Here is a 24,749-nt window from a genome sequence, read left to right on the forward strand (position 1 = left end):
CAGAACTTAAGTATTCATGGACTGCTAAGGAGCAAAATGCTTTTGACAAGCTCAAAGAGAAGCTTACCTCCCAGCCAGTCCTCATGCTTTCGGATCTCTCAAAGCCATTTGAGGTCCAATGTGATGCTTGTGGTGATTGCCTTGGAGAAGTCTTGCTTCAAGAGGGCATGCCATAACATATGAGAACTGAAGGCTCAATACAGATGAACGAGTCTAAGGCATTTATGAGAAAGAGCTTTTAGTTCTTCTACATGCCCTAGACACATGGAAGCCCTATCTATTGGGGACTCCATTTATTTTATGAACAGACTATCAAAGTCTTAAATACTTCATGACGCAAACTAACTTTCCGTAATGAGGTGGGAAAATTTTCTTTCACAATTTTATTTTCATATTGCTCACATTGTTGGTAAGCACAATCAAGTGGCCGATGCACTTTCATAAATACCAAAAGTTAATGCGGTGTCTATAGCAACTCACAATGATCTATCTTCTATGATAGATGAATATGATAATGACCCTGACTTTAAAGACATAATGTAAGCCCTTGCTTTGGGGAAGAAAGAGGAACCATTCACCTTGCAGTATGGTTATCTTCTCCACGGAAATAGGCTATGTGTTACCCACTCCCTTCGTGAGAAAGTTATGTACGAATCTCATGCTCCTCCTGTTAAAGTTTAGGCATCTCAAGTGAATTGCCCAATGTGATCCCATTATTTAGTTTGGCTTTAAGGTATTTATTTTACTTATTTTTCAAAGTCTTGGATAGGGAAATTTACTGGGATTGCTATATAAGCAACCCTTACCTCCATTGTATACACAATTAGTTATTCATTGCCAAGGTTGATTGGTTCATGAGACTCTCTCTCTCTCTCTCTCTCTCTCTCTCTCTCTCTCTCTCTCGCTCATTCCCCTTGGTCTCTATGCTTCCCCATTGCCGACTTTGACATGGTATCAGAGCACAAGTGCCCCTGTTGAGGAGAGCACGACTGGAGGAATTGCGTTCATTGTTGTTGTTGACACTTGGAGGAACTCCCCCAACTGTCTCCGCCAAGCTTTCATCTCTATGGCAGCATTTTAAAACACTGCCTATCCACCACTTGGACGAGGCCACCCCCTCCTGGAGCCTGTGGAACTGCCCACCTTTGTTGTTGGTGTTTTAAAATGCCAGCATTTTGGTAAGTGCCAGCACGGCCAAGGAGGCATTAATGCCTACACCCCCCCCCCCCCCCTCTCCTTCTTTGACAGCATCTCGCCGGATGCCCCATTGCATTAGGAGGAAAATTCACTCTGTGCAGCAGCTCCCAAGGCTTGCATAGGGTAGAGCGACGAGCGGTTGATTGAGGTGGCAGAGTCCTATATTTTAAAATGCAAGGCCTTAGGCCTATTCTCCTCCAAGGCACCTGCCACGTGGCTTCAAAGGTGGTTTCCCCCCCCTTTTCCAAATTCCTTCAAAGAAGAGAGTGTAAAGGCTTCATTGTTGGCCTAGAGCAATCTTTGCGAGGCCGATTGGGAGAACCGAGGATAAGTCTTGGGGAAGAGAGCGAGCACGTAGAAGCGAAAGCTTGGAAGAAATTCAAGGCTCGAGGAGGAGCGACTTGGAGGAGATTTGCAAAGCGACTTTAGAGAATAGAGAGATTGGTATTGGCGATTCGACTTGAAGATCGTGCAGCCAATTATTGGAGTGCAAGAAGGCGAGAGTTCACTTCCAAGTTTTGCAACTTCAACAAGGCCTCCCCTTGCTCGAGCATTCGTGATGACATTGACCAAAGACAACCAAAAGCTATGGATAATGGATCGTCAACCATCCATTTAGCGGCCCATGCACCGGCACAGTTCTCAAGGAACCTGGAAATTTGTTTGGCTCGAGTTTGTGAAGTCAAAAGCAAATGGAGAAGCTCGCTAGAGGATAACGGCAAAGGTCAGTTGGACAAGGATGGCGATACCAATACTTAGTTAGGTGCCTCGATATCCGAGAGGTATGACCACAGTCATGAATGTGATTCAACGCTTTGTTTGGCTTGAGAGTTTGAAGCCAAAGGCAAAAGCAAGAATTCACAGATAGACAAGGACAAAGGCAAGATGGACATAGATTATGGTAATAAATATTTAACAGAGGAGATTGGCATGGCACTCGTGGTGGTGGCTACAGTGGCCTCGACATCAGATTTTTAGTCAAATGACAGGTGTCACCACCAGCTTCATCCAGAGAGAGTCTTGTGAGTGGCAGAGAGGGGCAATGTTTGCTCCCTATAATTAATTTGGACCCTTGTGTTGGAGTTCAAGTAATTGGTGTTTGGACCCGCAAGTCGGAGTTCAATGCATATGCATTTGGCAGGGAACCAATCAGACGTCTATAACACTATGGATGGGCTAGCCAATTCATTGTTGTTGGTCAAATTATGGATAGGATGTGTTCCAACATTTCATTATCTTGGAGTTTATATCTTGGACGTGATGTGTTCATAGTACAATTCAAAGTTTGGTCTACGGTTCAAAGTTTCTACAAAGGAAACTGATGCTCAAGATTGCATTACTTTCAGGTACAAAGTTGAGGAGAGCACCACCAAGGTGTATCCAGTTGGTGGCCACTTTCTGGCGTGTCCATGGTAGCTTCTTCATCAACTTCGTTCCACTATTGATGTCCACTATGAGCTGCAAGGAGGGTGTTAAAGTTTAGGCATCTCAAGTGAACTGCCCAATGTGATCCCATTATTTAGTTTTGCTTTTAGGTATTTATTTTACTTATTTGTCAAAGTCTTCGATAGGGAAATCTACTGGGATTTCTATATAAGCAACACCTTGCCTCCATTGTACACACATTCAGTTATTCATTGCCAAGGTTGATTGGTTCAGTAGACTCTCTCTCTCTCTCTCTCTCCCCCCCCCCCCTTAGTCTCTATGCTTCCGCATCGTCGACTTTGACACCTCACTACGCCGGGCATAGAGGCATTCAACCTACTCTTCGAGGAGTAGAGACTTCCTTCTATTGGCCTACCATGAAAGTGGACATACAAGAGTATGTTTCAAAATGTGTGGTATAGCAAAAGACTAAGTATGATAGAGGGAAGCAACTTGGATTACTCCATTCATTGCCAATCCCTAATTCACCATGGGAGAGTATATCCATGGATTTTATCTTTGGATTACACAAGTCTATCCATGGGAATACGGGAATATGGACAATAGTTGCGAGGTTTAGCAAGCAAGCATACTTTATTCCTCTTAAAAAGACTATTAAGGCACACCAAATGGAAACTCTCTTCATATCTTGGATTTTCAAACACCATGGATTGCCAACATCCATCGTGTCAGATAGAGATCCTAGAATGACCAATAATTTTTGGAAAGGTCTCTTTGAAAATCTAGGTACAAGATTGAATTTCTCTTCGGCCTATCACCCACAAATGTATGGCCAAAGTGAGATACCTAATATTCGATCTACTAAAGACTTATGTTACAAGAGTAGATCAACGCTCACAATGGGAAAACTACTTATCTCTTATAGAGTATGCGTACAAAAATAGTATCCATACTTCTACGGGAAAAGCACCTTTTGAAATCATTGAGGGAAGACTTAAAAGTCGCTTGCTACTTAAAGCACATGGAAAGATCTTCGTTGTCGATGAGTATAGCCATGACCTACATGAATCTTTTCAAAAGATTAAGGAGGCTATATCCATCTCTCAACAAAGCCAAAAAGCTGTTGCTGATAAGCAAATAAGGGCCTTAATGTTCAAAAAAAATGATTGGGTCTTACTTAAGTTTCCCAAGGCTCGATTGAGACAAACGACAGGAAAAAATCCTACGGGCCATCAAAAGTATCATGCTAAACTAGCAAAAAGATACTATGTTCCTTTTCAAATCTTGAAGCCAATCAATGAGATGTCTTATCAACTCAAGTTGCCAATCCTTTTCATGTGAGCCTACTTAAGCCCTACAAAGGAGAGCCACCAAGTGAACCAATTATTGAAGACCCTCCCGAAATTGAAGATTAAGAAGAGAGGTGAGCGGGTGAAATCATGTTAACCTGTCATGCTTTTTCATATCCCGGACAATGCTAACTAGCACAATTTTGACATATGCTAACTAGTACAATCACTTGAGCTACATCTCCAAGATCTATGACATATGATATATCAATAGAAAGCACTTGAAACAAGGAATCCAAATGTACAACCTCCGACAAATTTTGATATTATTTGTAAAAATTTTACCGAACGCCCAACTTTTTGAAGATGTGCTAACTTGAAACTGCTAACTAGCACAAAAAGCGCGACAGGTTAACATGCTTTCACCCTGCTACAACCCAAAGCTATTCTTCGGCATGAAGACAAGGTACTACGACATGGTAAGATTATCCGGCGGTATCTTATTAAGTTCAAAAGTTATCCTTTTGAAGATGCTAGATGGATGTAAGGAATACAACTTAAGGATAGTATGAACCTTGTCAATGCTTACAATGCTACATTAGAGTAAGAAAATGTACAAATTTCTTTTAAATGACCTATCAGGACAAGGGTCCTACCGGGCAAGGCCCAACCTAGGGGATCAGGGACCTAGGCCAAGGGCCGGCTGGACCAGTGCGGACTGGGGATCCGCTTAGGGCAAGTGCTAGGAGCTAGCCTATATAAGGGGCGATAGGGAGGAGGATCCTAGGTCCAGTGACCCTAGGTCTTACATTGGTATCAGAGCAAGGTGGGAGGAGGAAGAAGGGAGCTATGGAAGAGGGGAGATGGAGGTCGACCATGGAGGGCTCGCATGGTGTTGGTATGCTCTCTCTCTCTCTCTCTCTCTCTCTCTCTCTCTCTCTCTCTCTCGCCTATGCAAGGCTATGGAGGTTTCTTTCTCTCTATTTTGAAGAAGAAGCTCCAAGGCGGGTTTGGACAGAAAACAGGGGACGCGAGAGCAATCCCTTGCATGGGGGTGACGGTTTCAACAGAAGAGTTTTCGGCCGTGAGAAACCTCCCTAGCATGCAACAGGCGACGCCATGGACCTGCTCGAAAGCGGCAGAGGCCGGGCTTGACGGCAGCGCCTGAGCTTTTCAAGGCCATCTCGACACAGCAGCGCCAGCATTCGCCGACCACAGTAGCGAGCAGGGCCTCGTTTCTCGCAGCCTGTGCGGCTTTTGCGCGCTGTGTCGCCATATCCTCTTGGAGGATTCGTATTGAACGGCCGCCCATGGTCAAATTTTGGCCACTCTTTTAGGGTTTTAAGGGTGCATGCCCACCCCAGGCACACACCCAGTAGTCGCAAGAGACTGCTATGAATACAGAAGGGCTACAAGGCGCGCGTTGTTGAGAGATGAAGCCTTGCAAGGTTTGATCACACGCCCTGGGCAAGGAGCACTCTTGACCAACTGATGTAACCGCCTCGGTTCATTTTAATAACATAGATAGAGTCTAACCAGGACAGCGGGTTCAAGAACCATACAGGCTCAAACACACCAATCATGGAAGGGGTTGAAGAAGAGCACCATGATTCATGTTGAGCAACAATACAGCGGTGACAATGAACGTCGATACACGTAGGTGGATTATTTGTTGATGACTGATACGCCTTTCGTCAAGAATCTTGGTATAGCATGCAAGGCATGCGACAAGCTGTTGCCAATCGAACGGTATCCTTAGTGGATTGCCAACGTCGCCGATACGCAAATTTATTTAGATCTAGCTTGCTTTTGAGTTTATTTGCAGAATGCTTTTATGAAATTGAAGAAGATAGTACAACTATCTTTCCTACGTCCTTGAAAATTGTTTCTAATGGGGACAAAGGAGCAAGGCTGTATGCAAAGACGCTCATGGAGAATCATTTCTCGGTTTTCTTTTGGCTTGCAAGTCATTCGGTTTTTGGATCGGCAAGATTTGTCGGCAGGTGTACTTACTGAGGTACGCAATTGATTATTGTTTATTGAACATCTCCTTGATAGCTATGATATGCAACAGACGTGCATACATTTTAGGCACACAAAGCACAAGCATGGCTCATGAAAATTGTTGTAAGCACCACAAATTTGATTGGTATAAAGAATGGACTCAAGCATGGCTTGAGTACCAACCACCTTGCTCCACAGGACAACTTCCTAGTGGTTTCATTCGATGCAAAAGCATAGCAAATTGGCACTATTTTGGAATCTCAAAGAGATTGGCACACTCTATTGCTTGACTTGATGAAGGGGGCACATTACTCGGGGCATGGCCAACTCCTTCTTACTGTGTCTTGAAACTAACAAAGGATGCTTACCCCACAATACTGGCTAATTACAATTGAAATTGATCGACAAGGTCGACTTTCTTTTGCTATACGACATTGGTCTGTTAGTAGGAGGATCGGTTACCTATGAGCTCTTAGGAACTCCATAAATAATTATGTGAAGCAAGGCTTCAACTTATACATCTTGTATTGCAGCTAGCTACGTTTGGCATATGCTATGAGCATACAACATTGGGAAGGAATACGCACTTGTTTGCAGGTTATTTCATTATGTACCAGACATATAGAATATACGAGGGCATCTGGGCAGATATGGCTATGGGCCATTTTGGAATGAGTTTTTTCTTCCAACTGTCATGACAACTGGTTGCAGCAACAACGACCAGGTTAGCCAACTTTAAGTTTTTCCTATTTCTTCCACCAATTTAAATTGTGCAAGATACTTACAGTTTTGGTTCTCATGGTTGAGGCCATCACTCTGCGCAAGGGCTTACCATTCTTTATGCAAGGCATGCTAGTGACGTGAATTCAATTCTGCCGCTTCATGCATTATGCTTCCGCTCTCACACTCGCAACTCTGTCAAGGACAAACTAAGTGATGGATTGTTTAATGTGTTTTTGGGTTGCCACTTGATTTCCAGGCAAAGGGCCAGGGCCAAGTCATAGGGCCAAGTCATTCTCATACAATCACGACCCTCCAAGGTAGATGGGTTGGAATGAGTTTTATGTTTTTCTATTACCTCTCTCAATGAGAGAGTCATACCAGAACATTGTGGACTGAGCTGCAAGTCAGGCATAAGATGCGTCAGGGCACACAACTTGGGAACACACTCTACGACCTTAAGGAAAGTTCCTCAGCCCAGCATGCTCTTTTACTCTTTTTCTCTCTCTTTTTACAAGAATAATGAAAATTTTATAACAAGTTTTTGATACATGTTTTTCTCGTGAGTCAGCTTGATCCAAGGTGCTCTAACTCACAGCTAGAACGTGGCTAAGATGCTACTCACATTAGTCTTCATTGGTTCGTCGATTGGACACTATTTTGCATAAGGGCTATGAGCCAAACAGGCTAAGAGCCGTTGTCAGGCCATGGGCAAGACCCAACTATTGGCATTCTTTGGGTGATTGTTCTCAAGATCGAACATATCTACCCAGGGGAGTACACATCGACGTTAATGGACAAGCAAGAGTCTTGTCATTACGGATGTTTAGGGTGTAATTTTTGCACTACAGGTTTTCGGTGCGACACTAAAGTTGAGTTTTTAATAATCTTCAACTCACAGCAGTTGATCACTACAAGGAAGTACAGATGTAGCAATAAGTTGCGACAGTATGGCTGTCCACTTAGAGCTCGACGATTCACTTGTGTGGATTTCCTCCTCTCTCTATAGCACTACGGAGTGTCTATGGACATGTTGTTTTGGGGTACGACCCAACCAGTGACTACTACATCACCCCATAGACATTGAAGATCATAATTGATCTGCATTGAGGATCACAGTTGATCTGCATTGAGCATCACAGTTTGATCTCTCCCAGTTAGACTTTCAAGGAAAGAATTCCGCAATCTACCACGCGGTAGCGGACAAACTCAACTTTTCAAGTTGATTCCAATCATTATGTACACGGTTAACTATGATGGTTGCCATTACCTGCTAGTTGAGTAGTTTCTACAAAGGGTATTACCAAAGGGTTTGACTATGTAGATGTTAACCAAAGGGGTTGGATTGCGCAGGCAACACCCACGATTTCCAGTGCAATGCTGTTTGTTTGTTTTTTTTTTTGATAGGAGAGGTGCTCCTCTCTGTTTGCATACGGATAAGTGAACATTACGTTCAAATCTCCAGAGCCATGCCAAGGGCATGTCGGCATAAAGTATTTTGGGCCAGGTGTCCAATCTAACTTTCTGCCTTATGTTGTTACGAACCTATTTGTAGGGTTCGATTTGGCACATGTTGTCACATGGGATACAACATGGTCTAGGAACTCAAGGAGTTCGGTTTAGCCAGTGTGGAGCAATGATAATGAGGGTCCCTCTCACTCTTGTCGCAGAGTGTTTAGAGTTACCTCCACACACAAGTACATCTTGTACTTGACGGATGTTCTTTTTTACACATCCTTACATGAGACATATTCCACATGAGGAGAATATGAGTCTCTGGATTGACACTGGCGCCATTATTTCAATAATGTCACGACAAAGTCCCTAAGTGCTGGTCACATCTGTTTTCTAGACCATTTTTAGCACGACGTATCAAGAGCAATTTCGTGGCCAGAAATTGTCGGATACTTAGAATGACTTGTTAAGGTACAAGTACTGCTAAACAACATTACAAATGGTTGTTTATACATATAGCAAGGCTATAAGTTGTCAGTGAAAAAGTTTCGTTGGCTATACCTAGAAGTGATCAATGTTTCACTTTCTATTGTGATTCAGACGTTTCAGCAAGGCTTGCAAAAGATTGCAACTAAAAGTATTTAGTTTCTTTTCAGAACTATTTACATTCCTTTTAATGCGTCCTAGGCACATAGCATTTGCCATAAGTATTGGCAAGGATCATTATGGATATACAGGTTCGGGTTAGTTTTTGCTAAATGCATGCACACTAGGTGTTATGGGCCCTAGTGTTTGGCAAAGGCTGATTTGGAGCGGCATGCATATTCCTCAGGTTGTTGCTTATGAAGCATTTTGCCCTCTATGTGCACTATCTCTATGAGATAACTTTTGGGTCTACTAATCACCAATAGAGGTCATGGCTCGGTTTGGGCGTTTGTAGATTTTTTCAAGTTACCCACGATGGTTATACACTACTGTGATTCCCCATTTACCAGTCATCTGGGACGACTGCCTGTAAACCGTGAGGAAAACACACCTCAGTACTGTCAGTTATCCAAGGGGATAGGCAGATTACAAAGAGAAATCTTGTGCTAAAGGATCTGCTAAGAGCATACATTAGCACAACGCAATTTTGAATAAATGATTTTCTCCCTATTCTAGAATTTGCTTAAGGACGATTTTCGACTTTTGAACACCTCTTGTAGTGGGGTTGGAGATTGTGTCAATACTTTCATACGTCAAGGACTTACCAGGTGTGCTGACAAAGTATGTTGGCAAGTAACCTTCATTAGGGATGAGCAGGCTCACAACTGCATGGAAAGGTACGCCAAGGTTTCATTGCATTATCCCAGTACCTTCAGAAGATCTGGAAACTGGTTATGCCTTTGGACAACTCTTAGTTGTGGTTACTCCTTTACAACACTCAAGTGAGTCATAAATGGAGTTACCATTTAGATCCAAGTGGTTGCAAACGGACAACAATGTTGAAAATCAAGATGTTGCTCTTGGTTTCATTGAACCTCCTCAGTGCACTAATTATCGGTCATACAGACAACTGGCTCACTTATGGGACGTCAGTAAAGAAAACGTCAGTATTCTTAAGAAGATATTACTACTTCTATTTTCGAGGAAGAAAACTCTTCCTTAAGGGGGAAGTAATGTCAGGACAAGGGTCCTACGGGGCAAGGCCCAACCTAGGGGGTCAGGGACCTAGGCCAAGGGCCGGCTGGATCAGTGCGGACTGGGGATCTGCTTAGGGCAAGTGCTAGGAGCTAGCCTATATAAGGGGCGGTAGGGAGGAGGATCCCAGGTCCAGTGACCCTAGGTCTTACATGACCAATGTTTTTGTCTTATAAGACTAGTTCTCTTTTCATTGTGCACAAATTTAAATAATATGCATACTTAGAATCATGTTTGTGATGACGACGTCTCTCAAACACCAAGTAAAACTTGTCACTCTACTTGGGAGAATGAAATGGACTAAAGAGCAGACATGCTTGCGGCAGCTACATCTCCCAAGCACCAAATGGATTAGTCATCCATGTCGGAATGATGTCGTAGAGTAAAAAGGGATCCTCTACCCACTAAGGAAGCTTGACTGATGACTAAGGCTTTATCTCTTCTACCTCAAAGTCAAGACCGACTATGATTTCAAGAGAGAGGTAATGTCATAAAATCTAATATCTAACCAACCCAAATGATTTTCTCATATTAAACTGATCATTTAATATGGGAGAATAAACGGGAACAAGGGTTAGATTATAAACATGTGCTTACAGATCTATCTCTACACGGGGCCAATGGTAAAGGGGTCCAAATGAGAGATGGTCTGTCAAAGAGCAAGGCTAGCCAATGGAGCTTAAAGACCTTAGTTGAAGACCTCCAAAGGTTAGTGTTAAAAGTCCTTTGATCTTAGGTAAGCTAGGGTTGTGCTTGAGGTAGGAACCCTACCCAAGCTTGAGGTGCTTGTCGTGCTTGCTGACTAAGATGCTTGAGGTGCTTGTCGTGCTTGATGACTAAGATTCTTGAGGTGCTTATCGTGCTTGCTGACTAATATTCTTGAGGTGCTTATCGTGCTTGCTGACTAAGATTCTTGAGGTGCTTGTCGTGCTTGCCGACTAGGGAGCTTGAGGTGCTTGTGGGAACACTACCCAAGCTTGAGGTGCTTTGTCGTGCTTGCTGAATAAGGTTCTTGTGTTCCAAAAGTCAACAAAATCCCTACAAAGGAGGGGGCGAGCCCTAAAGCTAGGGGGATGAGAGAGAAGCCCCTCCCCCCCTCTCCCCCCCCCCCCCCCCCCCCCCCCCCCCCCCCCCCCCACACACACACACAAGGTAAGCCCAAGCCTCAAGAGGCAGCAACAAGGACACATATCAAGCCCCTACCCATGTTGCTTGATATGCATTCCGCATGTCAATGGCTAGGCTTGCAGGGTTCCAATGAGCTTCTAAGTTGTGCTAGAAGAGGGGGTTGACCAAAGCAAGAAGGGGGATTTCTTGGAGGGTATACTCTCCCACATACACCCACACACTTCAATGTGTGAAGTACAAAGTGTAAGAGCTCCATCTCCTTCTCCAAGCTAGAAGAGATGTTGAGAGCCTACACCAACACTCTTGGCTATGGAATGCAAATCCAACCAAGAGCCATGCTTCAATGCTTAAGCTTGCTATCTTTTCCATCTTCATTACTATGCTATTATGTATGCTAGCAAGAAGAGTGATGATAAGTGAGGAAATATTTCTTTCTCCTATGAATGTTTCTTCTTCCTCTTCCCTACCCTCATTCCCCGCTAGCTCTCTCCACCTTCGAAGGTGTTTGAAGCCTTGGGACTGAGGCTTTGGAAAGTTAATGCTTTTTACAAAGTTTATGTTATGCTAGTGATGCATAAATCTTTCCATCTTCATTGCATCACCTAGGTCACAAGGAACACAAAGATTGTATTGTACCAAGTCTCTCTTGATGGGAGAATCTATAATACAAATGCCTATTGGAGGGGGGGACCGGCTCCACATAAAGCCGGTCCTCAATTGTTGTCAAGTTCTCTAAAGTCTCTCTCTCTCTCTCTCTCTCTCTCTCTCTCTTGCAAAAGTATTGTTCATGCCAAGTTAATTAAGTACTATGATTATGTTGCTACTGTCAATTAAGTTCACCCTCTATTTTCTCAAAGTAGTCTCTCTTTGTTATTCTCCTAATTTCGCTATTCTCAAAGTTCATAGGCCATTTCCATTACATACATATCGATGAGCAGGGTAGAAAAGTAATTTCTCCTATGCATTGATTTTCCATACGTATTTTCCATCACCACATTATGAAAACTTGAAAAGAGACGACAACTGACTTGAATGAGAAATCCATTAACCTACTTCATGATGCCTTCCCCATGGAGAATGTGGAGTACCGTTTCTCCACTTAGTAGATGTGCACAAAGATGTACAAATATTGCAAGTACAAGCGCTCGAAAGTATACGAAGCGCTCAAAAAGAAAGTAGCCAAGCCATTTTGGCTCGAGAAAGAAAACGAAAAAAAAGCAAGAAAGAATGGGGCGAAAAATCCAACAAGTGGAGTCAACAAAAAGAGACCTCTAGCGGGTGAGTGGAGTTGGGGAGTTCACATCAGTTTTGTCAATTTGTAATTGCTTGTTCTAATTTTTGTATTATGTTTATTGCTTCTAACTGTAGACGATGACTAATCGGTATCCCACTCCGCTCGAGCACAATAATGGCACAAGGAAAAGTCTCAATCCACTCATACACTTTCATATCGTTTTTTTAATTATGTGTACATATGTATTGATTGGCAATGACATGGCTCTCCCATTTTGTAATTTAACATTTGGTGTTATATTTATATGTGATTTTGTTTTGGCATTGATCCATTTTGTAATTCAATGTTTGACTTTATATCCATATGTTTCTTCGCTCTAGCCCTTCGACATTGGCAAATTCGATGTATTTAACAACTTTAGAACAATAAAATACAAGTTCACTCCAAATCCAAATATCATTTTTTCTCCACTTTTTTTATGTCGATGTTTTCCAATGAAAAGTTCTGAGGTAAAGCCTCACTACTGTCCGCTATTATGGTTGATTATTACTACTAGCTACAATGGTTAATTGGGTGGTAGGGCCTTTTGGCCTTGCCATTTCCAATTTTTTTGACATGTAGGCATTGCTTTCTATGAGTAGTGTCAATAATTATGGTTATGTAGCGTTGATACCTGCATCATTAAATAGCGATTGTGATATCGACACAGATAACGGCGTTTTTACTCTGTTTAACAATGTCGATATTTGTATCTTAAGTGGGAAGAGCCCTCAGTGGTGACACTTCTGAGCAAGCACGTTGAAATAGTAGAGACGTGTAGAGTCACACATTAGGGATGGGATATTCTAGCTTCTTTGCATAAAATATGTGATGATACAAAAATTACTTACTTGCACAAGGAGTTAAAATCAAAGATTATGCCAAAGGAGCAGATTTGGATGTATTCCTTACAGAGAGATTAAATATCAAGGAGGTGAGGTCGTTACCGACAGTTCCTCTATGATATTTAATCTATCTGTATTCCTTAGAGCGAGATTAAAGATCAAGGAGCAACATAGATTGTTGTTGGTGAGGTTGTTACTGAAAATTCCTTTGTGCATGTAGTTCTTGATGCATTCTAGATTCTTATCAAAATCATCTCCACTTGAAGATGTGATAAAGCAAACTCAATGTTGCAAAGTTTGAAGTTCTTGTCTCTATATTAGTGTAAGAGGCTCGATCAAAGAAAAATAGGGGTAAGCAATTTATTGTTGATCAAGCCTTTGTGGCTATTCAGAAGAGGGGTGCTAAATTCTAATGTTCTTGCTTTCAATGCTCCTTATTCGAGTAGAAAGCCTGTGGCTCCTTCCTCAAATAACAATAAGTATGAGAAGTTCATAAAGGCATGAAAATATTGAAATGCAACTACTGTAAGGCCAATGATCATATCATTTAGCAACATTCTACACTAAACGCTAGGAATGATGCCTTACCTTTTTTTGATTTACCTCTTCACAAAAGGCCATATTTGGTTTAAAATGTGTGTGCAAGCTTAAAAACATAAGCCAAACAGTAGCACTAATTGCTATAAGGCTTAATTATGAAATATGCATAGACTTCATAGACTTGATAAGCTTATACCCCCACTTAGTGTATAACCACCATCTGTAACATTTGTGCATTGGCAATTTGAATAGCTAGACATGGACTTAGGTGCACATGTTGAAAAAGGTTTTAATGCTTTAAAACAAAACCCTTGTGTGTGGTATAAATAAGTTCCAAGGCTAGAAAAATACATTTTTCCTAACAGAAGAAAATAAGGGCAAACTTGAAATTCTACCGGTTTTTAGGTCAAAATTTGAAGCTTTTGCCGATATTTACACAAACTTCTATAAATTTGCCCGTTTTCATCAAGACAAGCTCAAATTCTAACCGGGATTTTATGATTTTAGCCACGGTTAAAATACAATGTACCCCGGTTTTTTTCTAACACTACGAAGAACTACATGTTTAAATGGATGCACATGTTTTAAAAAATAGTCCAACTAAGAGCACTTTATATGCCAATTGTGCAAATGATGTGATTTTAATCATCGTTCTCTATGTTGATGATATATTGCTCATTGAATAGATTGAGAAGCACATTGCTGTCGTTACCAATTTAAATGTTTCTTTCGAGAGTAGACTTTGGACTCTTTGCATCATTGTTTAAGCTTACGATTTAAGTAGCGTGATGGAGGTATTGAATTGTGTGAAACAAACTGTAGAGAAATAATTCTATGATGTGTGCCCAAATGACCACCTCTGTCCCCCATCGTACACTACAGCACGCATGATCAGTTCCATATCGAAATGAGCCAATCCCTAATTCAAGGCTCCAATTAGTACAGTGTTCTTTGATGACACTTGCAAAAAATGGCTTTTTCCTACTTGATTACTCAATGCACATAAGCAAAAGCAAACCTCCCTTTTAAGTGCTTTTCCAAGAGAATGGCAAAACTTGGACACAGGCTATGATGGAGATGAACCCACTGTTTTATCAATTTGTTTTTAGCATGTACAAATCACAGAAGGGCGAAACGTTTGTGGAGTGACCTTACAATCCAATTTTATTACAATGGATGGCTTATTTGCTTGGAAGAGATCGTGTGCCAGAGCGATCTCAAACTCTACTCTTATTGCCCGTACCACCAGCTTTTATTGGTAAGATATGATAAACAAGAACATTTCTACACAGCATTTTCTGCAATTTTCGCCTTAGCTTGCTCATCCGTGGCATGTGTCTCTTCAATTGCAATTGGTACTGTCTTCACCTAAAGAAGTACAATGTCATGTCCAATGTTGATGTCAGTGGAGTCAACATTTTGTATATATATCACAAGCAAGCAATATGTATCAAGAATATGTATAAATCCAAGTAAATAGGATAATCCAATAGTACCATCTGTAATATATTTATATACGATAAGTACTGCAAAGAGCAAAATGTATGCATCCGACACACTCGACTTACCAGATCTCTGTACTTCAGAATGTAGAACATCTCAAGTACTGCAAAGAGCAAAATGTATGCATCCGACACACTCGACTTACCAGATCTCTGTACTTCAGAATGTAGAACATCTCAAGATAACGGCGCGTTTCTCGCCTTCCAAGCTTCGAAACATACTTCCAAAAGCTATAGACTCGAGTCAATGTCATCAATCGCTCCGCATAAATTTTCCAAGTGTACCTATAGTCCAATATGAAAACAATCACACTAAGAACATTACATGCAATAAATATGCTACAATGGTCTTGAACACCCACTTCTCATAAATTCTTTGTAGTGAAGCGTCAGAGATTCTGTTCCAGTAACCAGGGTCCTTTTTGCATGCCTCAAAGAAGTTCGCAATCTTTGTACTTGCTTCCGCACCATTGTAGGGGTCAATGTGGAAACCAGACACACCATCTACAATAATTTCAGCTGGTCCGCCTTTGCAAGTTGCGAAGGTTGGAAGCCCACATGTCATTGCTTCGATGACAGTGAGTCCAAACGCCTCATAAAGAGCAGGCTAATGATACAAAAATCAGCCAAGTAATAAGTGGCATCGTCACAAAGAAATTAAACCACGGTGTTCACATTAGAACCGGATATTGCAATGCATACAAACAAGAAGCATGGTAAATGTCTGCAGACATAGATGAGCCTCAATCTATTCTGACTTAGATATCTGATCATTGTCATTTCCTTCACATTCTGGATCTGTGCTTTAGGCATTCAAACATACAAGTATCTTGAGGTATGCTTTTTTCAGAAAACATATGGGCACAGTAAAACTCCTATAATCAAATGAACAATAAGTCACCGAACATATGGCTATAAGAAGCCAATGCATGCATTGCTACTCAAAGATTATCTACCTTTGGACAAGAGGAAGACAAGAGTACCTGTATAAAGGCCCCTCTTGTGTCTGCTATGTACCGGTACAGCTCACCGTTCCGGACACGGTTTTTTTGTGCACATATCCACCTGAACTGACCAAATAGGTCGAACTCCTTGATAAGGCCGTGTATTGTCTCAATTTCTTTCACCTCCTCTCTGTCCCTTGACTTGTTTGGATTGATGTCCCCCCCAACCACAACCAGATTTACCATCTCTCGCAATGAACTGTTCTCACCAAACCACCTTACTAGTCCAGTCAAATTCTTTACTCGATCCAGCCGTGCCATTGAAAAAATGATCGGCTTACTCTGATCTTTTAATGATCCTCTGCGGCAAAAGGAAAGTATGGGGGTAAGTTGAAAACACTACAAACATTTAGCTGCTAGTGTCCATATGTTTTCTATTGTGGAGGATTGGGAGTGGGAAGGGGAAAGCCCGGGAAAAGAAGGGGGGGGGGGGGGTGATGTGCAGGCAGGCATTGAGAGAGTAAAGTATACATGTGCTCATCATTTTGAGTAGGGCTGAAGAGGAGATCTTCAATGTCCTTATGAAGAGCCTTTAGCCTCTTCTTTTCCTCTGAGTAGGGAAAGTAGATGTTCATGTCTGCTCCAGGCGATACAATGTTGAACTTTGGATCAAAAACATCAATCCCATTTACGACTCGGTAGCATCCTGGAAGAGTGAATGCCATGTGGCTTTCATACTGTCCAACGGTGTCCTTGCTGCTCAGATAAGAGACCAACTTTCAGAAATTGAGCCCACAGTGGTTACCATCATTGTAAATTATGCAAAGACCACATTACAACCTTCCAGCAATCTCCTGGTAGGTGCTCGTGACGATAAAATCTGCGTGGTTCATAGCAATGAGGTCTGCTGTGAATTGGCAAGAAAAGTGATATTTTTCTTCAAAACTTTTCCAGTAGATATCAGAATCTGGGTACTTGGTTTTCTCCAATGCGTGTGCTATATTGCACTGGAACACCAAAACTTGTTAGAGGCTGGCTGTTGATCACAGTGTAGTGGGTAATGCTCTAACATTCATGAAAGAAAGCAAGCGCAAAAAGACACAAAGACCTACTTGAGTTATGCCTAGTCGATGAGCGATGAGCGATGCCACCAAGTTACCATCGCTGTAATTCCCAATGATCAACTCTGGTGGCCCATTCAATTCTCCACATATCTCACTTGTCGCATCCTGCAAAAAAGACCAATCTTTCAATAATGAGACGCCCTAGGAATCAAAAAGCACATAAATTTTTCTAGAATACATAGAAGTCCTACCTCTGCAAACCTTTCCAAATAAGGCCAGATGTCAAAGCGAGATCTCCAATTGCGAACTACACCCTCCTCTGTTCGGAAGGGAACCCTCAATATCTTTGAAAAGTGGGTCCCACTGATTTTCTCAATCCTCTGATTACAAGATGTTCCCTCTGCCTCTGGAATCAAGCGAGTGACCTGCATCAATCGGTTAAACCCACAGTAATGGATGAGTGTTGGCTGGCACACTGCAAACAAGGATTGTCTTGATTGCACACTGCTCAAAAGCTCCCCAACACCCATCAGTTGAATCGATATATGCCCATACCACAAGTATCTTGGGCTCTATATTAAGCCCCTGCTTCCTGATATTCTCCAAGATCTCGCTCTCTAATGCACGTACTTGATCCAATATGTACACAACCTATTCAAATAAACAAGCAATTTAGTGAGACACAATGATTCTCTAAGGTGCACGCTCTTTCAAGTTGTCCCATTGCAAACCTGCCCGCCCGTGTCAGGCAGTCCAAGTACGTTTGCCTGCCCGAAATATCCGTGTGGCGACAGTATAACCACATTGAAAACCATGGGAATCTTTCCAAGGAACTTCTCCAATGTCTCTGGGTCTGGTGCTTGAAGTATGTCTAGAAGCAAATGAATCATTTCTAGTACACACTCTGCAGTATTTCCCCATCCCTTTTCAAGACCCAGCTCCTGAAGTCTAGAACATAAAAGAAGCTTTTTAAATCGGGAGCATAGTATGATATTGAGTAAAGGTGAGGCTATCCCCTAACTACCTAATGCTGAATTCTGAAAATTCTGTCTCTTTTGGAAGATTCTGTAATTGCTCCTCTGCTTTGATTAAGGCAGCACGAAGCTTTGGCAAGTTGGGAATGCGATCATTAAGCATCAAAATCTGCACTCACAATGACCAAAACATATATAGAGCAAGATTGGTGGCACCCTTTTCTCGGATATACAGGACCAAATTGGGGAGAAATCAGCATGTCCACTTACCTGCCCGTGGTACTTGTGAGCTTTTAAGAAGTCAAAAAGAGGCTGCATACTCTCTGCATCGCGAAACAGCCTTGAAGACAGGTGACGGTTGAGAAATTGCACTCCATTACCAATGGAAGAGGGCCTCGATAGACGGGGAAAGGACGAATTGAAGGGTCCAAAGTCTAGCTCAAGAACATATGGATCTGTCACCCTGGATATCAAACGACAAGAATAATCTGACTATGCTCTATACTAACACTGACAAGCTGAAAAATGAGTACATGTTAGCTCATGTTGTAAACTAGAGATTATGAGCCAAATTAGCCTAGTATAAGGCTATCGATATTACCCTCCTACAGTATGTTCACCTTTCTTCTTCAACAAGTTGCTCCTTGAACTGAAGGTACTCTGAAACAGTGAGCTCATCCAGTGTTAACTCATCCACATTGACCCGAACATATTCCCAGAGTCCAGGTTTTGGGCGAATAGCCAGCGCAACCCATGGTGGATAAACTATTGCTTCCTAGCACCAACCAACAGTAGTAAGCTTTGCACTTTGCACATTAGAGTCACATCAAGCAAGTAGGAAAGTACAGTGACTATAGTAGCAAGAAATGCCGTTTCGGGCCAGGCGAAACGAAATTGTTTGTACAATATATTTGAAACACTGTTGCTTGACCATTTTGGTCTTGGCGAAAATTCTGACACACTGGTTTTCTGTTTCTGTTTCTGCCATTTCCGTTTCAGGTGGTGTGCCAATGGCTGTTACTTCTCTTTTCCACGTTAATGTATCAAGGAAAAAGATACTTGTCCTGATGGTTCGCCATTACTAGACACCCCGGAAACAAGGTGAAATTGCAAGGTTTTTAGCCCTAACCATGGACAATCATGAACCATGTAATGATCACAATAACGATTCAAGCATCTAGCTGGACTCTTCACACAAACAGTTCAACATATTTTTCCACATATCAAAAAGTCTGAATATGTATGCACATACGACCCCATTTCAACTCTCACAATGGTTGATCAAACCCTCACAAACATCATCAAACTGTGAAAAGAGTACCTGGGCAGCCTGGAGCACAATTCCAAATTCCTCCTTGATGACGTTCTGGTCAAATGATTGTGTAAGCTTTTCAAGCTCACGACGAATCTCATGGGGCTGCAAAATGTGCTTCCCAAAGGCGACATATCTGCACCACAAACAATACATGAATGTGAAGGTATGCTCTCCTCAAATCACATGAAACTCTTCATCGGAAGACGACATCCAGGCTGCTAAGAAAATATGCATGTAAAGTCCAATTTGTCCATTTGTAACATCAAATAGCCACAGCAAAAGCCTTTTCTGCCTTCACATATGCATGCAAAAGACAGGAAAAAAAATTAGAATTTGTGAAAGCCGACGACATACGCAGAGAAAAGAGAGACCAGCTCATTTGGGTGTTGGCTCAAGCAGCCCTGCACCCGATCATGCATACTGGGCAGCCGCGACAGGGCAGCCATCCTGCTGGTGGATCCAGTTTGCATTCTGCGTGAAGATTGGGCGCTAGGCAGATGCTGCGGATGGGCGCTTTCATCAAAATGAGGCAGCTATGTGGGCGATCTCTCTCTCTCTCTCTCTCTCTCTCTCTCTCTCAGATACACACACACACACACACACACACACACACACACACACACGACGCATCCACGCGCGAGCGCGCTTTCAGAACTTGACAGATACACGGCTCTTGCTGACGAACAGAGTAGGCTTCGCAAGTGAGCTCTCCCTCTCGTCAGCTGCCACTTGGGCCACTCTAATCCTGCCACGTTCTGCCAAGTGGCAGTGTCACGTGCGGGCCCCATCTAATCTAATATTTGAAATAACACCTTTCTGATTCACAGGGTTGAAACTTGACACCTTAGCCAATGGGCTTTTTACTCAATAAGCCGCCAAATCCTTGCAAGGCGGCTGATTGACTGACACATAAAGCTTAAAATTCGCATTGCAGGATTGATTTCAACTCTAAACTTTCATGCGCGGCTTTTTCTTTTTTTTTGGGGGGTGGGGCGGGGGGGGGGGGGGGGGGGGGGGGGGGGGCAACTCCGGTTCCTAGGCAGCTGGGTTTCCTCCTTGCCAAGATGCAAACCGGAAACACTAGTAGAATTTTTTGATTTTTGAACCATCTTTTTGTATATTTAACCGTTTTTTGTTCAATCAGTAGCTGAGGCAACGAACATTGCCGGTCAACAACAAACAAAGCGTCCAACTTCTAACCTTGCCCTTTTCTACGAAGGTAGGAAACAATTACTAATTACTCTCGCCACTCACAACCCATGTGAATGCAATGCACAAACCACATGGCTATGGAGGTAAACTCAACGTCGCATCGGAATGTGTTAAACCAACCTTAAAATCCCTCAACACTTTATACCAAGGGGTAGTAAATAAAGGTAAAGCAGTGGGATGGACAACACAGACGCCTAGGCACGCAAAGAGAGGTGGCGTAGATTTTGGATGCCAAAAAGTAAACAAGAACATGGGGAGGAGTAGATAGAACTAGCTTTTTAATATTGTGAGCTCACAAAGGTCTGCTCACGTGTTGAACAAATGTGCACATTTTTGTGAAGTGGAACATTTTCATGACCATGGATGGCCCTTTATTTGAGGGATTGATTGCTTGAATTTTTGTGCTCATGAAATCAACCTAGGCTTTTGAAACTCCACATTGAGAAGTGGAACAAATGATAAAATCACCAAGCGGGTTAGGCAGAATAGAAATTTCTTTTTGACATGCACTTTTTCCGAGCTCCCTTTTATATGCTTTGTGTAATGCAATCAACTTATATAATTTGCTATGTATAACATTAACTCAAGGGCATAAACACAAAAAATGACTGATAATTTCGAGTTTCTAGTACGTCAAATGACATGGGATTTTTTAAAAGCACTTGTTTTGATAGGTCCTTGACAAAAAAATAGGTGTCAATTTTAGGTCTTGATCTACGTCGTATATCCCACTTTAAAAGTTCTACATTTCTAAGCTTTAAAAAATAAATGTAAATACAGAGAATTGAATTAGAAAAGCACCCCTAAGCTCTACATCCCTAAGATTTAAAGCCCTATGCTCTAGATCTCGCTGTAAAATTTCTACATCCTTAAGCTCTAGAGTCCCTTATACAAATTTAAAACTCTCAATCCGTAAGCTGTAAATCCCACTTTGAAAGCTCTAAAGTTCTAATCCCTAAAATTCTAGCACCCCAAGGTGACCCTCCCCTACCTATGGGTCCATGTAACCTTTTCACTTTCTTTAATTTAAAGTTTTAGTTTCTTAAAAAAAAAGCTCTAAGTAGTGGTTGGATTGGAGACTTCCTTTAAAAGCTCTACATCCTTAAGTTCTAAAGTTAGCTTTAAAATCTTTAAAAATAAAAATAAAAATATGTAGAGATTAAAGCTATAAAGGATAGATCTCTTCTTTAAAGTTTGAACTAACAAAAATAACCATTTTATAAATAATAACTTTAGTCTATCACCTCAAGTTTCAATGGGTGAAAGAACTTCTCAAAATGAAAATCTCACTCTTAGGATTTGTCGAGCCACCCATTATGCTAAGTCTTTATCGTTTAACCTTTAAGGATTTCAATATTTCATGCTTGCAAAGGCAACCCAAAAATCCTTTCTTGATAAATGAGTATTCATTTTATATTTCACGCTATGTACATAGAGACATGTCTATCATTAGATTTAAGCACTCTTCATTTAAATGAGTGTCCACTACCTTATTTCAATCAATCAATATTTTTGGCCTATCAAAAAATGCTTGAAAATACAACTCAACCTTTTTTTTATTTTAGTCAGCAAAAAAGAGAAGGCATCTCTATAGCCTTTGCTCTTTGGGCAGGCCAAAAAGAGAAGGCATCTCTATAGCCTTTGCCCTTTGGACCGGCCAAAAAGGTGATTTCCCTTTTGAAACCCACCTCTTTTTTTTATGCTTCCAATGGTAAGAAAAGTGTAGATGTCCAATCTACCCCATCAAGAGGTCAAATCAATGCCTTTCAACTCTTCCTTTTCAAGTTTGTGTGACCTCAAGGCTGGACCTCCAATGGCCTAAATTTTGGACATTTCGTGTGAACATACCCTCAATGGTTTCAACAAACCACATACGCTTCCGTGGTTAGCTCACCAGGCTACCATCCACAAAGGTGTTCTTGATCATAGACGTGTCTATCAACGTAAAACTTGTGCCTCAAGATTCACGCGCTTCAACTCCCACCATTGATCCCACCGCCCTCAATCATTAAGACCCCGTGCTATATAGTCTTTACTATTGTAGCATCTTAATTTTTGTACAAAAACAAGAAAATGAGACAAACTCAAAATAACTCTCCTTTTTTGTAGATTTTGAAAGGACAAATAAAGCATTGCTAATTACATTGAATAAGAACCCATTCACACTTAACTTAAAAGATATGGCATAATCATGCTCGAATTTTTGTCATTTTCTTCAAGGCAATATTAAAGAGTTAAACGTGCGTTTTCAATGGTGAACAATGGTGGCCATACATCCTCTTGCTCTCATTTCAAGAGAGGACAATTTGCGCATTCTCTCTCTTTTTATAGCTACTTTCTCTAACTCTCATGCCTTGCCTCTAACAATTAATCCTTTCACTTTTAACTTTTGGTAGAATGTAGTCCTTTAAACACTTGGGGATTGATGAACCTATATTTTGGCTATTTGTGGTCAATGGTTGTGGCCATCCACTACTCATGGTCACTTAGGGGGTGGCAAGCTTCAAGCAAAGATATTAATGTAGTCCACAAGCATAGAAACAACGGATAGGTGATGTGGATGCAAAGACAAGCAGTGTGTTATCAATGATGGTCTTTGGAGACGTGCTTATATTTAGTAAACTTGAGGTGCCGATCTTCAGAAAATGTTGGGAGTCCTTGTTCTTTATAAGGCAATGAAGCTCTTGGTATAATGGTGATGTTGTAAGGTCTTGCTTCAGCTGACAACGATGGGGGTGATGCTCAAAAGTACAACTGCATAACGACCAAGGATGCATCACATGAAAGCGTAATTGACTTCTCTAGGCTGGTTTGAGGGCTTTATTAATTGATTACAGAGCACAATGTATCATATTAAAATGGCTTGACCCAAGTGTTATGCAAAGTCGCCAACATTGTTGGGAGTATAGAGCTAGAGAGAGCTCAACTATAGTGATTCTCTCTGTCTCTCTCTCTCTCCCTCCCCCCACTCACAATGGCTAATAATAATGGGCACCACCATTTTTTGCAACTAGTAAATCCCAACGCCGCAAAGAAGCACCACTCTCCCTAAAGCCACAACGAACTGAGCGGCGGCTTCTAGATATGAAGGCGATCGCAACATTCTCAGGGCTCATTGTAGGTGGCTAGGACACGTTTACTCTCTTTGGGTAAGGTGTTTTTACCTTGGTCTTTTGGGCATTTGTAGCCGTGATCCTTTCCGTTGAAAATATTTGACCTTTGGGCATTCTTCAAGTTAGGCTTGATGTGAGTAATGCTAGGGTTATTCTAGTAACTAAAAAAAACCATAGTTAGTGTGTGTGTGTGTGAGAGAGAGAGAGGGAAGCCCAACTTCTTCGAGATAGTCTACACTTCACGTGCAGGTAAAGATTCTAAAAAGAGTAACGATTGATGTCCATGGATTTGGGAGACTTGAGAATTTGTGCACACATCCTTCATTGAGAATGAGTGAATGCAATCACATGTAGTCTCTCAACTTCTTGGTTGATTGCAAGAGACCATGCCCTGGCCTTTGAAAAGATTGGGAGAGTCCAAGGTTCGACTCCTAGAGACATTAAGTACCTACACACACTCACATAAATTACAATGCTTGCATGCCCACCTGGAAATTACGAGACGCAAGGTGGCATCGACCTTGTTGCGAAACGAATTGTCAGAAGAGGACGCGCTTGAACACGAGGCACCCATTTCCTCTCTCTCTCTCTCTCTCTCTCTCCGCCAAGGGCACCTGCATGCGACATATACACACGCGCACACCACTCGTCAAAGCTGAATCGGTGATGGTAAAGGGTAAAAAAACGGCAACACGCACCTGCGCTGCCCACTTACTGTCCGGCAGGATAATAGCTAAGCTCATCTGCCCGCGCTTATATACTCTCTCTCTCTCTCTCTCTCTCTCTCTCTCTCACTCACTCACACACACACACAGACCTTTTTTGACATGGGTCTTCATCCCAATGTTGTATAGCTGCTCCGACCCCTTTACTGGATTATTCGCACTATCAGGCTATACACCTCTCTCTTTCTCTCTCTCTCTCTCTCTCTCTCACACACACACACACACACACACACACACACACACACAGGTGCATACTTCGAAGCGCGGGCATGGCTTCTCAAATATTCTTTCATCTGCTAGGAAGTAGTGCCCTTCCCTATGGATATCATTTTGCAGCATCACCAACATTAGAATGTAATTAAACAGCATGTTTGGTGAAGAAT

General features: G+C 41.9%; 2 protein-coding genes across 4 annotated transcripts; both read right to left on the minus strand.

Moving 5' to 3' along the window:
- Positions 1 to 4,935: 4,935 nt before the first annotated feature.
- LOC147424013 (uncharacterized) lies at positions 4,936 to 5,184 on the minus strand. Its single transcript, XM_086501314.1, has one exon. It carries the CDS (start codon positions 5,182 to 5,184, stop codon positions 4,936 to 4,938), a length of 249 nt encoding a protein of 82 aa, XP_086357440.1.
- Positions 5,185 to 14,586: 9,402 nt separating this feature from the next.
- LOC147424014 (sucrose synthase 4-like) lies at positions 14,587 to 24,260 on the minus strand. 3 transcript variants are annotated; one of them, XM_086502229.1, is made up of 15 exons: positions 24,130 to 24,260; positions 19,323 to 19,449; positions 18,622 to 18,776; positions 18,272 to 18,464; positions 18,052 to 18,170; positions 17,759 to 17,975; positions 17,583 to 17,678; positions 17,279 to 17,452; positions 17,076 to 17,192; positions 16,804 to 16,970; positions 16,495 to 16,719; positions 16,003 to 16,324; positions 15,382 to 15,626; positions 15,166 to 15,304; positions 14,587 to 14,885 (listed from the first exon to the last, which is right to left on the minus strand). In XM_086502229.1, the coding sequence occupies exons 1-15, from the start codon at positions 24,213 to 24,215 to the stop codon at positions 14,802 to 14,804; spliced, it is 2,466 nt and encodes an 821-aa protein (XP_086358355.1). In that variant the 5' UTR covers positions 24,216 to 24,260; the 3' UTR covers positions 14,587 to 14,801. The 3 variants fall into 3 exon arrangements, with proteins under 3 accessions (XP_086358355.1, XP_086358354.1, XP_086358353.1); XM_086502228.1 differs by lacking the exon at positions 24,130 to 24,260 and adding an exon at positions 19,671 to 20,058 and having other exon boundaries at positions 15,086 to 15,304; XM_086502227.1 differs by lacking the exon at positions 24,130 to 24,260 and adding an exon at positions 19,671 to 20,048.
- Between the last annotated feature and the right edge of the window lie 489 nt (positions 24,261 to 24,749).

Source organism: Adiantum capillus-veneris, chromosome 26 (assembly GCF_014529385.1).
Source record: "Adiantum capillus-veneris isolate H3 chromosome 26, ASM1452938v2, whole genome shotgun sequence".
NCBI classification, from domain to species: Eukaryota; Viridiplantae; Streptophyta; class Polypodiopsida; order Polypodiales; family Pteridaceae; genus Adiantum; species Adiantum capillus-veneris.

Bases quoted from the DNA above. Each gene is read 5' to 3' on its own strand.
- LOC147424013 (XM_086501314.1), bottom strand. From the start codon at position 5,184: ATGGGCGGCCGTTCAATACGAATCCTCCAAGAGGATATGGCGACACAG.
- LOC147424014 (XM_086502227.1), bottom strand. From the start codon at position 19,786: ATGCAAACTGGATCCACCAGCAGGATGGCTGCCCTGTCGCGGCTGCCC. The intron at 19,450-19,670 runs GTATGTCGTCGG...TTTGTGGTGCAG, and splicing joins CTGGTCTCTCTTTTCTCTGC to ATATGTCGCCTTTGGGAAGC. The intron at 15,627-16,002 runs GTACTCTTGTCT...TTGTATCATTAG, and splicing joins CAAGAGGGGCCTTTATACAG to CCTGCTCTTTATGAGGCGTT.